Here is an 18,521-nt window from a genome sequence, read left to right on the forward strand (position 1 = left end):
CCCGGTTGCCCAAATTTCATTCAAAAAGCCCGGATTTAATTACTTTATTGGCCATATCGCACAAAAAAAAAAACAAATCCTGATGTTGAAATTTTCAATCATGTGTCTTAAACGAATTTTTTCGAGCAAGTTTTATAGAAATAATAAAGAAACGATTTGCGAAAACCTGGAATACGATTTAAAATCTGATGATTAGTTTTAATTATTTTTTTTTTCAAGTTTTTTGTAACTAGATTTTTGTTGAGTAATTAATTGATTTTGACCAAATTTGCCCGGATAATTGCCGGATTTTTGATCGACAAATTTTAAATCAACTGTTCGGGTTTTGCCATGTTTTCAGATAAAATAACCCAAATTGGTCCAGCCCGGAGACGTGCTTGAAAAATTCTGACAACCCTAGATTAGTATTTCCGTGCTGGCGGAAATATAGATGTACAGGAATTATTATTTTATTATTTCAAACTTTGGCGCAAACTTTCTTTTAGAAAATCTTTAGTTTTAATGAGGTCAATGAATTGAGGGTGAAATTGCGACGATTCATTGGCAAACTCTTATATAAGAGAAGCTTACCAAAATAGAAGAATATTATCGAAAAAAGCTTCTTTTTTTCTAATACATGTTTAAGTTTATCTTCCGGGCTCCAGCGGGCAAAATTTCTCTTATCACACAAGTGCTTATTTATAACTTCCTTAAACAATTCCAACAGAAAAATCTTGTGCATACTTCTCGTGCAGTTGCATTCTTAAATTAAAATTTCAAGTAAATTTCGTTCTAAATTTTTTTTTAAGAAAGCGAGCATATTACGCATTTACGTAGTGTTATACGAACGTTTGTTAATGGGTTTGGATTGTGTATTGAAAAATGTTAATTTTGATCATTTCTGATAGTTGATTGATTTTTTTGCATCGCATTTACTTCAAAACAAACTATTTATAAGGTTGCAGCGAATGACTCGTAACTGCCAAAAATACTGGGATATACAAATTTGGTTTTGAATGAATTGTAGATGATTAAAAACGACGTTAATAACCATTTTAAAAAGAGGGTTTTGACCAGCTTTTCGCATTAAACTTCTTTCTGTGGCGCCTTGAACTGATAAGATAAATAAACATTTAAATCAATCAATTTTAAAGCACTCCCAATCAGAAGAGCATATCATAATAATAACTGAGGCAAATCTCAACCAAGGTTGCTGAAATCACAGAAAAATTAACAATTTCACGGAATTTTTAGCATATTTTCATCACAGAACTTGTGTCACAGAACACAGAGTTTATAGGAAAATTCAAAGATTTTACATATTTTTTTTTATTTTGCACGTGTTTAAAATTTAAGTTTTTGATGTCTTTATAATATTCAGATTTATTTATTAAGATTGGAAAAATAGTATATGATAAGTAAGGTATGTATATTGATTTTGATGAAGTAAAAAGTTTTAAAGACCCAATTTTTCATGAATTTTCAATGAAATTTTCAGGTTCAAACATCGCAGAGAACCATCACAGAATTTTTCGGTAAAATAACAAGAATAAAAGCTTTTTATTCGCCAAACCATAGAGTTTTTTTTTTCGGCAACCTTGATCTCAACGAGATATTTATATCTGTTTCAGTTACAGTTGTGCACTTAAAGTTTTCGACTACAAGCTTCTTAAATCTGGGTTATATCTTATTTCGATTGACATTCTTGAATAGGATTGAATTCATTTGCAACAATTGAGAATTTGTTTCAAATTGTGCATTCAATTTTCCATGAAACACGAACATCAAAATCAACTGCCCAAACCGCACTTTTATTAGTTTCACTCAAAAGATGCATAAAATGGAATTTTATATTGGGAAACCTATAATGGAACATGAAGCAAATAAAGTGGGTTTTTGAAATTCCACTTAAATTTTTTCTCGAATTATTTATATCTTGATGAGTTAATATTATGCAAGGTTTTTTTCTGCTCAATATCAATCTTTGCTATCTGAATGAGATATAATCTTGATATGAGCTGAGCATATCAAAACCTGATTTTATTTAGCTATGATCGTATAGATTTTTTTATATAATTTGAAATATTTTAACATCCTATGAGTACTGAATAAAAACACATTTTGAAGGGAAAAAAAAGTATCAAAATATCTCATCTTGAAATAACTTTGTATTTTCCTCCTGATCGAGACACGATTTCACGATTATGCATGACACCAGAAAATATGTGAATACAAGTATAAAAAATCTCAAATTCATATTAGTACTTGTCAAGCATTTCATCATAAAATGTCACGCGTACAGTTGAGTTTCTCTTAACTGAAATGTTTAAGGTTGATTTATCTAATTTAGCTAAACTAAACATATTTAAAAATTGAATAAAAGCTGCTCAGTTCAGTTGGATCACCAGAGATCATTTTGCTTTATGGTAATCCTTGCATTCAAATAATTTCAAGAATCTGGTTTTTTCTCTGGCTGACTTAATAAATTAGCGCATATAATAACCACTAGCCGTTTTCAGTTTCTTTATTTTCCAATGAGATTTTTATAAAGACGTAAAATTGCCAAAAACTCAATAAAAAAATCCTTAAACATAATTTTAAACTTTTAAAGCATCGATGGTTATTCAAAAGTTACAATAATTGTCCACTTCTAATTGGATCGCAAAAAAATATCGTATCACTTTTTAATTTTTTTGTAAATTTGAAAATTTTTGGTTTTAAAATTTGGGGTTTTTTGGCCTCAGTTTTTCATCAAACAACTTTTAATATAAAATACTTTATGTTTAAAAAAATACAAATGATTTTCACATAGAAATGATCAATTGACAAACTGGAATAAAATCAATCGAATTATTACAATGCTTGATTCCCAAAAACCCAATCCAATTTACACGAAGATTATGTACTTAACCTACAACCAACTCAATTATTTTTCCAGCTTACCCAAGTTACAATTATATTTCTAAAATAACCATTAAAATGCTTATAAAAATAAAAAGGCTCACCTACAGATACAAAATTTTCCAGACAAAATTCAAAAAACTTTATGAAACCGTAAGAATGTGTAATGGCATTACCAAGAACTGATGAAAGACAACAAAATCTCGTGACAGGAAAATAACCATGATTGAATCAATTGAATCCAATAGCGAGTTTAAAAATATATTTATTATATCAAATAGTTGTGAATCAAATAAAAACTAAGCTTAACAGAAAAATCAAAATATTCACGAATCATAAAAGTTTACCAAAGTTCTTGATGTTCTGAACGCATAAAAATGTTGAGCTTTCAAATCTACCGATCAAATTTTTCAAAACTTGAGATAAAAATGCGCCCCATAAAACATCCGTCGAAATATGAGAATATTTATGAATAAATTTGAATCATCGAAACCTTTCGTTTTGTAAGAAGGAAGTTTTCTTTGTCTCTTACGTTTATGTTTAATATAATATTAGTTTTCTTTTATATATGTTAACAAATAGCCATAAAAGTAAGAAAATTTCACCAAAAACAAAAACTATGATTATGTCAATTATCTTACCCATGTTTTGATTCAAAGCCCTTAAGAAATGTGATTCCAATCTATTTCACATATTTCAATCTTACGTAAATTTTTCTGAACTGAAAATTGTAAACAGTTAAATATCGTTTAACTTTCCTCATTTTTTTTCTTGAGAAAAACCTGGCGGAGTAATAACGACCTTCTAAATAATCTAGTTTGATTGAATCAAACTTATTTCTTTTTAAGGGATTTTTAAAGGGTATAATTACAGTAAATTTGCAACATATTAAAGAAATAATGATAATTTTTGGAAAGCATCTTGGGTTTCATAAGAAAGTGTGAAATTGGTTTTGTGGAGCTCTTGAAATCTCATATAAAAGTTCAAGAGAAATTAATTTGAGAATTTAATGAAAAGTTCATAGAGGTTTTCAACTATCTTGAAGACTTTTTTTAAAAAAGTTCTTACCTGGGCCATAGGAAGAACCGGCTAATAGGGGAGGTTTTGCTGATTTTTCCCTTTAACTTTTTTTTTTGATCAATGTATACAAAAAGAATAGGAAAAAAATTTAAGTACTATCTAATTATTCAGGTTGAACCCAAGCAACCATAGTTCGGATATTACTTAAGGAACAAACTCATTAGTTCACATAAAGCTGCACAAAGTCATGCAAGTCTTTTTTTACAGCTCAATTGTTCGTAAAAAATCTTTGTTGTACTCTTTTGTAAACTTAAAAGTTTTTGATTAGTTCCAACGGGCGTTCAAAAGATTTTTCACAGTATAGGAAATTTGAAGTAGATTTGAAGGCTTAAATATACTTGTTTCGAACATCAACTTGTGTTTGCATAAATAAACACATCGTTACTTGGGAATCGATAATGTGAAGTACACATTTAGTTCCGGAAGAACTTTTTAACAACTTGAAAGTGGGAATTAAGTAGAAACAAAGAACCTGAAAGTCGTTTTAAAGATAATCATCACATCAACTAAAATCGTTGCCTACTCATGATGTTCATATAGAGCAGCAAATATGGAGCTCGACTATCAAGCGGTGAGCTCGGGTTCGAGGCTTGGTAAGAACATGTTATTTAAATGTGAGTTAGTTACAAAAATGGTTGATAAATTTGAATCAAATTAGTGAACTTGAGAAGGCATTGAAGGAGCGAAAGAGTATTTTTATCGATTTTTGTGCTTTTTGAAGCTGATTAGAAGTTGTTTAGCAATTTATGCAAACTTTTTGTCAACTTTAAAGTTCGTTTAGCTACTTAAAAATTGAGCTGGAAAGAAGTGGTATAAGCAAACTTGATTAAGCTGATCAAACCTGATAGAGGAATTTCAATCTTGATTATAAAACATATATTCGAGCTGAACCTGAATGCGAGTTTTATATTGATATTTCGAGTCTTAATTCTGCATTTTGGGCTTTAATATAAAATCTGAATCGAAATTTCAGATAAGAATTGCTTTGATCTTAAAACCAAATAGCAAAATTTTATCAAAACCCTCAATCAGAAATCTCTTACTTGGTTCTGAATTTTGGGTTTCAATAATTTTTGTTTTTCAATTACCTATTCATCGTAATTGAACTTGTGAATTTAAACAAAATTTCCGAATTATAAAATTGCTTCAGATTCCATTCTGGACTCATTTAAATTTTTTATGGTTTAATTCTGCATATGAATTGAGGATAAAAATTTCATGTCCAGATCTTAAAAATAGTTTAAATTTTATGTAGAGTGAGTGCTCCTACTTTGGACCTAGAGCCTACTTTAGTCCTAAAATGCCGTAAATTGTAAATAATTCAAGCAAGCATAGAATAAAGATTCTGCTATGCACACAATGAACTCTTTTTCTTCCTGAATCCAACCATTCCGCTTTTCGCCATTAAAAGTCTTTCTGAAATTTTTTTAACGTTTTTAAAAATGTACCTCCTTATCAGCGGTGAATCAGATAGCTCAATTAGTGGGACGCGTTTTGTGAAATGAGAGTGAATAAGGAAAAATCATGTTTTTTAACTGTCCAAGCCAAATTTAAAGGGAAATTGCTTTCACTGTAAAGAATATTAACCATGCTACCAATTTTTCCTAAAATGAAAGAAAATCAAAAGGAAACTTTCAAAAAGGTCCAACTTTTGGAGAGTTTTGACTTTGATGTTCCATTTTAAGACCTAGCATCACGATAACTTTGTTTCAATGCCAAACAAATTAACAAAGGTGCGAATTTTAAATTGGGGCATAATTCAAAACTAATTTTGAACATTCCTAGCATTTACATTACAAGAAAGTAAGCACAAAAAATTAGCTTTTTTTCTGCTGATAGAGTTGACTTAGAGTGAAAGTGTTTAAAATATTCATAATAGAAATTTGAGTGATATTTATTGGTGAAAAGCTGTAATATTTGTTTACGATAATATTTTAATAAACTTTACATTTTTCATGAATTTGTTCATTAATTTTTGAAAAATCATACTTTTCAAGGAAATTTAGTTATGGGTCCAATGCAAGGCACCAGTACAGTACCAAAATAGGAACAGTTTGTTCAAAGATGGAAAGTTTGGTCATCCATATCTTTGCAAATCTTTCAATAACGGCGAAACCTATGTTGAAAACTCTCATTGAAACTTGCAGATAAGATCATGAACTACGGATAAATTTCTTGAATTAAATAAACCTCAGGTCCGTTTATTAGAAAAACATGACTATTTAGAAGCCACCGCCTAATTGGTCCAAAGAAGGGCAACTAATCCAGTTTTCTGTTCAGATTCCGAAATGATGAGTTCTAACTATGAAAAATCTATCCTAATTTATGTTTTGAAATGCGAAACCAAAATTCAAATCAGGATTCTATCCCAATGATGATCCAAACTGAAAATGAAGAATAATAAATTGGATACTTAAAGAAATTTTCTCGCAAACACCCGGGTCGAATAAATCCGATATATTTTATGTTAAAGCCTTGCATTAACCGGGCATATTGTTTCAAAATTTTCTCCAGAATCCGACAAATATTCATGCAAGTTTCGGATTTTTCCCATTAAAACAAAGAAAAGAAAAGCTCGAAAAATTGATTTTTTAAACGAAACAAATCAGCCGATTTAGAATCATAATTAAGGCTCCAAAAAATTCGATCTTGTTGACTCTGACATAATTTATTCAAACATTTTTGTTGGCGCAGAATACATGATTCTAAGGACTCAATTTAATTTTTTGTTTAATATTGTAAGTAAAATGAAAAATTCTGCAAAAAAAACTGAGTAATCTTTCAAGCTTATTCTGCCTTTTTGGGGTCTGTTAGACTTTTTAAAGTCTTTCTTTTGGAATTAACTTTTCGGAACTGAATTACTATCAAAAAGTGAGATTTTTTTAAACTATAACATTAAACTTTTTTACATATTGTATTATTTGGGACTTGGGATGAAAATTCGAGGTTTTGGACTAATTTCAGAATCGAGGTTGTAATTTTTGACTAACTTTTGGTTGTCCTCCAACATTTGATTAAGAATTTAAAATTTTAGGTTTAGCAATAATATATTGCTTTGTATTTTTAACCCTAAGGAGGGTGGGAGAGTTAAACCCCCAAAACCTCCGCCATTCCTACGGCCATGGTTAAATACGCAGTAAAACAACGGAGACTTGATTAACCTTTTATAAAAACGCCGTCATTTGTTTATTTCAGCTTATTTGAGTTTAAATCGTTACTTGAGTCACTCTTTGCAAAGAATATTTAAAAATAATAATTTTCTAACTGTCCATACTGCTTACTGTTTGAGAAGCACAAGAACCCAGCTAAGATTCAAAACAGTATAGTAAATCTACTATCTCCTTATATAGGCATTCAAAAAAGGATTCTTTTTCATTGATAACTTTGTTGAAAATTTAATGTGTTGAGTTTTTTATCAATCGAATACGAAATATGTAAGCACTTCTAATTTCTGAAAATTTAATTTTTTTTTTGACTTAGTATTGGCTTGTGTGTATAAATCATTATCCTAAAACTGGAATGGTGAAGTACAAACTAAAGGCAATGATTGAATATTGGTTCAGATTTTCATTAGTTCATTATCAAAAAACCTAGTTCCGATGCTAGAATCCACATTTCCCATCGTGACGATGGCCTCGCGCCAAGTTTGTCCATTTTGAAAGGGACCATGAAAATTGAAAATTGTTACAAACAGTAGGCAGTAAGATTGGGAGATTTTTTCTGGAAATCAAAGTCGTTCCCATCCGCCAGTCACCGGTGTTGGTTGATGGATGGTTTTGTTTCCCCATCCCAAAGGGAAAGGGGGGATGACACGGTTGGCAGAATATTTAGAAAGGTGTGACTTGTCGAAGGCGGCTGATTTTTGTCAATGCATTACTCTGTCATGTTTCGGAAGTTTTCTTTCTCCTAGATTTTTTTTACTCTTTGGCCATTGTCGGCCTCGGGCATTTACGCGTCGATTTTATAGATGTGTGTGTTCGAGTAGCGGTCAGCAATTTTTGACGCTTACTCGAGAAAACTTTCATTGTTTGTTTCCTCATTGACTCCCTCTTTCTCCCAATTTATTTACTTTCAAAACAATGTCTTGGTGATTTCACACAGAAGCCATTATCAGATTTTATCGATGATCTTCCACAACGTTGTCAACAATAGGTCGTTTAAGGTTGATTTAGTGGAATTTCGGTTACTGAGCGTAAATTTCTAGAGGCGAGTGAAACATCGAATGTCAAGTAATTTCAATGAATCACTTTTATTTCCAATAAAAAAAATGAAGGTTTTGGATTAAAAATGTTTGATAGAAAGTTTGATGTATTTCATGAAGGAAAAAACTCAAAAGTGGTATGATCAAAAACGTATATGGTAGACTTCTTACTTATTAAATAAAAGTCGCGATAATTGGTTTCTAATTTGAAATCATCTTTTCTATACAATGTAAACATTTATTCCATCGATTTTTAAACTCAGCATAAACTTTTGGAAGTCGAAACAAAGAAGAATAAGAACTTTCATAACAGTTATTAATAACATGAGAGTGTCGCCTTTACCCATAGGGAAAGCATTCAGAATATGATCTAACTGTACAGTCCGGTTGATTTCTGCTCTGTCTCTCTGTGGCTGGTGTTGTCAGAGTGTCCCCTGCAGTTGTTCCAACAACATACATAAATTGCCGCAGGTTCTGCTGTGTTCTTTTAATGAGTTCTGATGAACACAAATAGTATGGCCGAAGGAATGGAATGGTTCCATCAACAACATCATCATCATCATCGGACGAGGACGGGCGACAGGTACCTTTTACCAAACGACTTTATGACGTGGTTTTGTGTATGATTTAATTTGCCACTTTACTTACCCTCAGCTACATGGGTTATGCAATTTCGTTCTCGGAAGGTTGTTAAGTTTAATTATGGCGATCGCCGAATGTTGTTTGGTGACAAAATAACTGGGTCAACAGAAAAAACGAGCAAGTTGCAGTTCAAACTACTTTCTCAACACCGCGCGGTCACACATTGAACTAAGGGTTGAAATTAGGAACCAAAACTCGTTGAATGGTTTAAAAAAAAAAATCTCCATTTCTGAAAATATGCCATATTATAGAAGAGATTGTTCTCTATCTAACGCACTATTCACAAAAAAATCGATCAGGGGTCTAGAAAAGGATTGTACGATCTTCTGGAAAATATCAATTCCTGAAATCAATGCACCTGAATGATTTCAGGATCTATCCATTCGAAAAATTGAAGCAAAAGGGTTGATCTCTGGGGAATCAATCTTTTAAATTTTTGTTAACTTTGGATGCTGCCTGAGGGCCATAAAAACAGCCACAGGTCAAAGGTTAACGTAAGACTCAAGTTCAATTCTTCAAGCATTCAAAATTTTCAAGTATAACTTTTACTTAGCGTAGAGGCAGTCTTGAAGTATTTATTAGAGGAATGTAATAATTTTTATAATGTATTTATTAAATTAATGCTTAGTTTTTCGAGAAATATTTTTTATTGAAGTCTAATTAAAAAAGGTTTAAATGCTTGAAACTTTGTTCACTTAAAATCTCCGACTTTTACAATCATAAATGTTCATAAAGTATCATAAAGTTCCGGAATCTTATTTTTTCCTTATTTTTATTGACACTTGAATAGCAATATATTGAGGGATCATATGTTAAAATTACTATTGTTTCTCACCGTCTTCATCTAATGGTTCACCAAAAAATTTCAATCTTTTTGTATTTTCAATTCAAAATAACGAACTTCAACTAAAATATGTTCGATTTGTAAAAATCCCACCATCTGGAGGGTCAAAACAGCTTTCAGAGCCAAGGCTGGTAAATTTCAGTCAAACTTTTCTCCTGACCAACGTCTAGTAGTTAATATTATCGAAAGAATATCAAAGTCATCTACCAGTTGATTGACCAAGCTACAATGTCAGTCAGGCAGCGTGGTCAGTATTGAATGACGTTTTAGCACTCCACTCGCATCACACATACGATCGTCTTTCTATTTCATTTTCTGACTGTGTTGGGATGATTCATTTTACGTTATAAGTTGCACAACAGTTGAAAAAATGTAGTTGTTGACTGTACGAAGTGAAAAGTCATAGCAAATATGTTGTCGTTCATTCAACTTGGTCATGACATCGTAAGCTTATGTCGCTGACCAAAAATCAGTATCGCGAGACAAAGAAAAGCTAAGCAGTATCAAAGTCGGCTGATACTAGCTATCTGACACTGATAATTTGCAACTCTGTTCAGAGCATATTACTCTTATGAAAATTAGCAAATTCACTGGTTTTAGGAAAAAATGGTAGATATTTTGCCACATTTTGAAAATTTTACCATGTAAAGATGTTTGCAAGATCTTTGGACGCTGTATTTTTTACAACACTGTTTCTATTTCAGCCTTATGTGATAGAAATATTACTATTTTTGCATCACAACATGCGAAAATAGAACACGTGTTGTAAAAAAACTTGAAAGTCGCAGATCTTCAATTATTTTTCGTTAAACTTGATCGTGACATTGAAAGCTTATGTCGCTGACCAGAACTTAGTATCGCATGACAGACATTCTAACAGTATTATAACTCGATTGATATTGGCTGTCTGACTCTGACTATTTGCAACTATGATTCCCACACATATTTTGAAGAGCAAGGGTAGGATCTAAGTGATTTCAGAGCTGCTTGACTTTTTGAAAAAATGCATATACTTGCATCTCTATAAATATACATATTTTTTTTTCAAATAAATGTGTACACTTCAAATATTGCATAAATTTCGGCTTGAAAAACTGTAACCCAATTACCCATAGAAATTGAAATATTTACACCAGGGCTTGTTATAACCACCCCTGCATGCCCTTCCCTACACAAAAGATATTTTTCATGAAACATTGACACAAGCCATCTCAACTTACTATTTATATATTTATTTTAAATGACATCATAACTTTCAACATTTTGCACTCACTACAAGAGAGATACAGCTATTTAAAAAAAAAGAAAGGGGAATCAAGATTCCTTTTCAAAATAGGTTTTAATTTTACCAAATTTCATGTTTTTATCTCAAAATTTTCCATAATTATGTAAAACAGTATATTACACTAACTGATAAAATTTTATAAAAACCTGGTAACGTTTTCAACGATTTTGATACTTTCGGTGCCGCTAAAATACAATACGCTTGTTTCGGATTCTATCTGGACATAGGTTTAGACCAAGGCTGAGTAAGCTTCATTCTATAGAACTTTCGTTTACCTGAGCAATCGATAAAAGTTAAGGCTTTCTTCAAGAATATAATAGAAAAAAGCCTTTTTTCAAGAAAGGGTCTTCAACCTTAGTGGCATGGTAACTCCAATAATGAAAAACAATCTTCCCTATGGTGCTGGTATTAAAGTACTGCATGAAACTGAACCTAAAAACCTTCGGAATAAATACAAAAATATCACAATATCGAAAATAAAACAATTTGATCGATTTTTCCAAGTCTAAAAATCGAAACAAAAAATTTAAAACTTGAGTTCACTAGTCTAGAGCAACTTTAGATTTGTGAAAAATAAATACACAGAGAAATTTTTAAAATTTTCATTCATACTTTTTCCAAAAAACAAAAAAAAAACGTAAGAAGGCAGCGTTCAAATATAACGCGATTTCGATCATTTGAGAACTCCCTCTTGCCTTCATAACACATTCTCATCAAAACGTCCAGTTAAAATGCACAATCCGTAACAAGCTGAATTTACCGTAGGAAAAAGAAATAACTTAATTCCAAGAGGTACTTGCAAATAAGTGTTAACAAGCTTGCCAATTATTTTACATCAAGCTAATTTGTAATTTAAAATATGGAATATGATTTCGAATAATTTATCCTCATGACTTATCGGAGACAAAATTTTTTTTGAAACTTCATTTCCAATCTATTTGGAATCGTATCATTATTTTTTTTTGTTTTTGAGTTTTTGTGATGGTCATGAGTAGGAAAATGTTTTTATAAATCAATTTCCTTGCCTGTCTTTTTTCAGACACTCTCAACCTTTGGCTGGTTTGTCTCTGTGACCTTTTTATTCTACGTAGAGTTTCCGGTTTTCTTGTTTAAATTATTTCGTTTCTTCATATATATGTTCATTTTCCGTCCGAAGATTTACAAAATCTCCTTATTCTAGACTGTGGGTGATGGGATTCGATCCCTGGATCTCTGGATAATCAACAAGACGTGTTAGCCATTTAGCTAAACGACCACCCTAATCAATCAATTTTCTTATTTGTTATGAATCAGGAATTTGGAATTGTTATTATTTCTAGCATTATTTGAATTTTGGAAACCTCCCCCAGGGATGAGTCCTTTGTATGGGCCTGACATGACTATAGTTTCAATATCTGAAATCTGTTTTCTGCGATTGAGAGCCTTAAAAATATTTAATTTGATTAGTAAATTTTTGCTGTTAGTTGAAAACTAATTTCTCAATCTTGAAATATATAATTTATTCCTATGCTTGCAAACAAACACCTTTTCTGATGAAATGAATGGTTTTGTAAGCAAAATTACCACAAATCAACTCTGTCCAATGTCACAAAACTTAGGATGAATGTAATTAATATTCTTCAGATTTGAAAAAACAGATCTTTGACATTGAATGTTAAATCAGCTTTTTTGTGCGATTATTAAAGTGATAAATTTACCATTCATACTAAATTTTATTTTATAATAGAGTTGAAAATCGTCGTTGTATTATGACAGATTTCTATGCTTTGATATGAATTGCATTTACAAATAATAAAGAAAATCGAATTTGTTTTTTTCTATTTTCCTAATAGTGTTCTGTAAAAAAAATCAATTTTTAATGACAAACAGATGTTGTCTGATGTTTGTTTGTTATCCTAAATTCTGGAAGAAATAACTTTTTGAAGATTTCGATAAAGTTATTCAAAATGAGGTTTTTGAGCTTTACAACTCGTTTATTCATTCTCGAGCAAATTTGTAACAATAATTACACTAGTTTACAAAATTTTTTAAAAAAAAATCGTGAACTTTATTAACCGACGTGTAGAATTGTTCGCTCAATCCGAAAATAAAATTATAAAAAAATTCAGTGGAACAGTTTTTGGGTTATGCTTTAAGTATGAATTTCTGGAACGATAAAATATGTACTGATACATACTTAGATTCTAATTTCTCGGGCTGCATAATGTCAATTCAAAGCATAGATTCAAGTGGATATTTATCAGAATCGGTTGAAAATTGAAAAAGTAATTGTTACTTTATCATATGAGTGATTTTTGCATTCATGAATACTTCAACGACTCGCAGTGTACTAATCTTAATAAAGGAAGAATCAAACATCATAAATCTTACTCGCTCCAAGCTAAAATTGGCCATGCCAAATTTGATCAAGATCTGACCAAAGGGAGTGATTTCTTGAGTCTTCAGCGTAAATGCGATTACAATGTATTTTGCTCGAAAGGAGCATAAAATACTAGTTATCCATTAATTACTTTTTTCTTCCTCGGCCGATTGCTTTTGATGAATAATTTTCTTAAAACGTAAGTTGAGACAAATATTTCACACCAAAACTGCAGAACGATTGGACATGAAACATAAAAGTTAATGCGGTTCACAGACTGTATTTTGGTTCCAAATTATTGTTTAACACGCAATGAGTACATTTAAAGCATAGCGATTTATACGACTATTTTCGACCAAAATACAATCTTTGAATCGTAATAACGGTTTTGTGTGAAGTCCAATCGTATTACAGTCATCCAATGAAATATTTGTCTTAGACTTTAGGAAAGTTTTTCATCAAAAGCAAAGGGCTGGCGAAGAAAAAAGTTTTTATTGAAAAAACAGTATTTTTTGTTCCGCCCGAGCAAAATAACATAAAACTGCACTCACGCTTAAGGCTCATGCAAGCTTTCTCCATGATTGAATCTTTTTTAAATTTGGCATGTGACCTTATGGTAAGATAATGATCAATTTCAGCTGGGAGCGAGTGAAATTTACCATGTTGAATTATCCCTGTATTAAGATTAAAGGGTGTCCACGATAAAATTGCCACACACAAAATTGATTCGCAAAATTCGAGTTTTCATCCGATTGCCATCAAATTTTCAGGGATTGAAGAATGACTATTAAACTTCATTTTATCATTTTTCTCGTATTTTATTCACAGTCCATACGCAAATGCCAGCACATTGGCCTTAATCCCAACCATAAGATTCTGCACAACTTGTGAATCAACCGTTTTTTGCATGTAAAATAGAGTGCCCCAAATGACCCCACTTTCGAAAGTGTTATGCGCTGCAGGCTAAAATTTATCCAAGGTCAAGTACAAGATCCCATGCCAAATTTGGGCCAGATCGGAACACGGAAAGGGGTCGCTCAACAAGCCTGAAGTTTGTATGGGATTTTGAGACATTTTGTTCGGGAGAAATATGAAAAACAAGTTTTTCATCAATAACATTGGTTCCTGTCGGCCTATTTCTTTCAAAAACGGTTTTTCTTAAAGCCTAAATTATGAATAATATTTCATCAGAAGACTGCATTCGATAAGAGTTAAGATTAAAAAGTTGGCTAGCCTACAGCGCATAACATTTCACAAGTTTTGAATTTCCCATTTGGGCAATCAAATGTAAACCCATACTTTCTTCGGCTCCTCGACTGTCTTCACTATCGTTTAAGAAAGTGCAGCTTCATAATCGTTCAGTTCCAGAAGGCCAAAACTAAGGCTGGGCTTCAAACGTTCAAGGTACAAAAGGTCCCTAATATCGACGAAAAGCAGAACAAGTCCACCAAACCAGGAATTTCTTCGTAAATTTTGGAATCTTCTGAGTGTGGACATGCTCCGGAACGCTGAACTTATCCTTGGCCGTAAAAATCAGGTTGCCGGGGATCTGTTTGAAATCGGCCTTCACATATATTTCGTCGTCCATGATGCATGATTCAACTTTCGTCAGCATGCTGAGGTACAGCTTTCTGCCACGGGTTTTCTCGGACTTGTTCTGCTTCTCGTCGCGATAAGGGGCCTTTTGTACCTTGAACGTTCGAAGCCCTGCCTTAGTTTTGTACTTCCGGAACTGGGCGATTAGGAAGCAGCACCTTCTTGAACGACCTAAGGTAGTGAAGACAGTCGAGGAACTGAAGAAAGTACGGGTTTAGATACAAAAAACGGTTGATTCACAGGTTGTGCAGAATCTTATGGCCGGGGTTAAGGATAATGTGCTGGCATTTGCGTATGGACTGTGAATAAAATACGAAAAAAATTATAAAATGAAGTTTTATAGTCATTCTTCAATCCCTGAAAATTTGATGGCAAGCGGATGAAAACTCGAATTTTGCGAATCAATTTTTTGTGTGGCAATTTTATCATGGACACCCTTTACTACACTGCGGTTCGTTAAATTATTCAAAAATGTAGAAATTACTGTTATGATAAAGTAACCAACCAATCAATTTTCAATCGATTTTGATGAATAACCATTTAATTTTTTCAGTCATAAATTCTCTAATGTTAACAATACTGTTGATCATACGAAAAAATAAGATTCAGTTGATCGATAGCAAATTTATTCACCCTCAATATACGAATACGAAATTCCAAATTTTTGCTACAGTCCAAGATATAAAAATCTTAGTATAAGTCCTGTATTGTTTTTCTAAAATTCCATATTTTGAGCAAAACTCAAAAAATGTTTTTCCTGAGATTTTTTTTTGAATTTCATTTTTGGTTTAAGCGCGCTATTTCACAATAAAAGAGATCTTCAGTTTACTTAGTTTAAAAATGCTGTAAACTAGTGTTATTGATTGATAATTTTTTTTTATTTCAAATAGTTTCCCCGTTGAAAAGTTTTCATTCAATTAGCCAAAGGTCTGAATTTTTGTGGATAGAATATGAGCTGAAAATTGCATTTGATTGCCTCAAAAACTAGGTCCCAGAGCACTCGTTTATCTTTGTTCTGTCACGAATCATAGGGGATTATGAAGAGAAAACGGTTCCGGACATGCGTTGCCAATGGATATTGGAATTTATAATTACACGCCTTGGTTCTCGTTAGAACCAAGCCGAGAGCCGCTGCCTGTTGCTGCTAAATATTATGAAAACAAAACCAAGAATCGCGCCCGCAGCCCGACTTTTGCTGGTCGACGATGATGATACGTGAAAGTAGCAAGCAATAACATATTAAGAGAGACATGGCGAAAGAAAACGGTTGTTTCTGCGCCCTAACGGTTTGCGCCTCGGGGCTGTCCCGACTCTGCTAGTTGGCCGTTTTGCTGGCTTCAAAAGGTAGAAGCTCCTGAGCGGATCGATTGGAAATCAGTTCCAGGTTCCAGGTCTGATGTGCTTCGCTGTTCTACCTGGTCTGGTTGCGTTCAAGAAGAATGTTGACCGGCTGCACCTTTCACGCCGCTCAAAAACTGGCTGTGAGCGCATGCATGGGGAAAAACGATCTATCGCGTTCAGCTGATCTGCTTTCCATCTACCTTTCAAGCGCGATTTCTGCTAATCGGAGGAAGTATCAAACATGAAGCATTCTTCATTAATGAGAACGATCCAACATGTTTATTGCGGGATTAACGGTCTTGCATGATAAAGTCAAATCCAAGATTTACGTTCGCTAATTTTCGATTATCATCTCTCTAGGAGTGAGCTTCGATGACCACTTCTTTCATTAATTAGGCTAAAAAATTATTTTCAAGTGGCTCGAAACCAAAACTTTTAAGTCTCAACAGACGATTTTTTTTATCTAATATATAAAGATGAGTTGGACTATATATGTTTGTTTGTTTGTATGCACCTTATACAAATCCACACCGCTGAACCGATCAGCCTGAAATTTGGTACAGAGATGTAGTTGAACCAGGGTAAGGTTTTAGTAATAGTTATGAGCTCCTCCCACCTAAGAGAAGGGACCCTCCCATACAACTTTCGGTTTTATTCACACAAACCAAAAGTCATGGCACACATTTTGCTAACAGATTTTCGTTTCCTTTGGCGGGTTTTTTTTCACCATCTCCATGGGCCAGGCATTAGAAACGACCATTCAAAGATCACGTGTACTGGACAGCAAATCAAAGCTTGCTGAGCCTTAAGGATTTGAAAGGGGAAACTTTGGCGGTTTTTTTTTTGTCCTTCTACTGTTCAAAGCACGTGGATATATTTGGATGAAGTAATGAGTCTACATTTTGCATTGAAAAAAACAACAAGCCTGTTAGAAATAAATTAACTTGAATTGTAGTGATTTTCAAAGTGCTCTCTACCGCCGCCAAGGGAATTTGAGAGACTACAAGAATGTACAGTGAACTGATCAGTGAACAGTGAATTGTCTTCTTCAGCTGAATAACTTTTAGGAATCAATGATGAAAAACGAATGAACGTTTTTTAATAAATTCTAGCATCTAAGAATCAACATATTTTTGGAATCCCCCACCAAGAAAGAAAAATAATAAGATTCTGATCTATAAGTTGAATGCCTCGATTTCAACGCGTTGATAGCCGTCGGGGAATTTAAGGGGGGAGTAGGGTCTAGCATTTTCAAAAAATCGATTTTTGTTTTTTTTTATTTTCTTATTGTAAAACATTTTAAGAATGTTGTGTCAAATTTTGAAGTCAATCGAAGCAAAACGGTAGAAATTATAGGCTTTTATCTCCTCTTATCTAATACTGCAAGAATTCTAGAGCAGAAACTTCAAACGCGTTTTTCTCGAAAGCACATTTTTAAAGTCAGTGGACATCGTCATTTGAAAACTACTTCACCGATTCTTTTCAAATTTGGAACATATTTTCTACATATAAAATACCAAACCCCAGCGATTTTTTGTTTTGTTTTTTTTTACTTTGAGGAGATTTTACAGATAAAAAATGGCGGATTTTTTTCCTTGAAAAATCGTAGTCTTTACTTCAAACAGCCACAAAACTTTCATAAAATTTTTTTTAAGTTAAAAAAAAACCGTTGGGGTCCAGAAAAATATGTATTAAAAATATTTTGCTCTGATTTTTTGACTTCAGATGATTCTGTGCTGAGATACAGTGTCCACCGCAAATCCTGTTTTCTAAAAGGCATCCTCGAAAGTGCTCCGTCATCGACTCATTTTTCAATATTTTTTTACGAAAAAATTACTAAATGTTCTTTTAACAATGCTTTGTATAATGCAAAAAAATTTGAATACATTTGTTTGAACGATAGCTCTAAAAAAAAATCGTGGAAATGGTGTTTTTTTACCCGTTAGATCCTACTCCCCCCTTTAACGGGGAATTAGAAAATAGATGAGATATAAAAATATCTTGATGAAAATAAATAAGATAATAAATATAACAAATCTGAGATTTTTAGAATTAAACAATTCAATTAAATTGGTCACTTTTGAATCATTTTTGGTCATCAATGTGTTCAATTCTATCATCCAATTTTGAGAAAACTTATGGTAGAACCGTTTAGTACTGCGAATTCAAACACATGATATCTAAGAATTTTAACAGTGATCACCCTTCACCCAAATTAATGGGTTGTTTGTGCTCAAGAATAGAAAATTGATATTAAATTTAAATAAAACCTTTCTCTTAATATTATAATGGT

General features: G+C 32.4%; 2 protein-coding genes across 5 annotated transcripts in view; both read left to right on the top strand.

Annotated features, from left to right (window-relative positions):
• The window catches only part of LOC129741905 (uncharacterized protein K02A2.6-like), a 56,826-nt gene that overhangs the window by 15,841 nt on the left and 22,464 nt on the right, over positions 1-18,521 (top strand). The window contains exon 3 of the mRNA XM_055733719.1: positions 8,676-8,744. Within this exon, the coding sequence (XP_055589694.1) occupies positions 8,676-8,744 (69 nt within the window). The remainder of the gene's footprint in view (positions 1-8,675; positions 8,745-18,521) is intronic.
• Positions 1-18,521, top strand: part of LOC129746301 (serine proteinase stubble-like) — a 198,660-nt gene that overhangs the window by 2,092 nt on the left and 178,047 nt on the right. The window lies entirely within an intron of this gene.

This window comes from Uranotaenia lowii, chromosome 2 (genome assembly GCF_029784155.1).
Source record: "Uranotaenia lowii strain MFRU-FL chromosome 2, ASM2978415v1, whole genome shotgun sequence".
Taxonomy (NCBI): Eukaryota; Metazoa; Arthropoda; class Insecta; order Diptera; family Culicidae; genus Uranotaenia; species Uranotaenia lowii.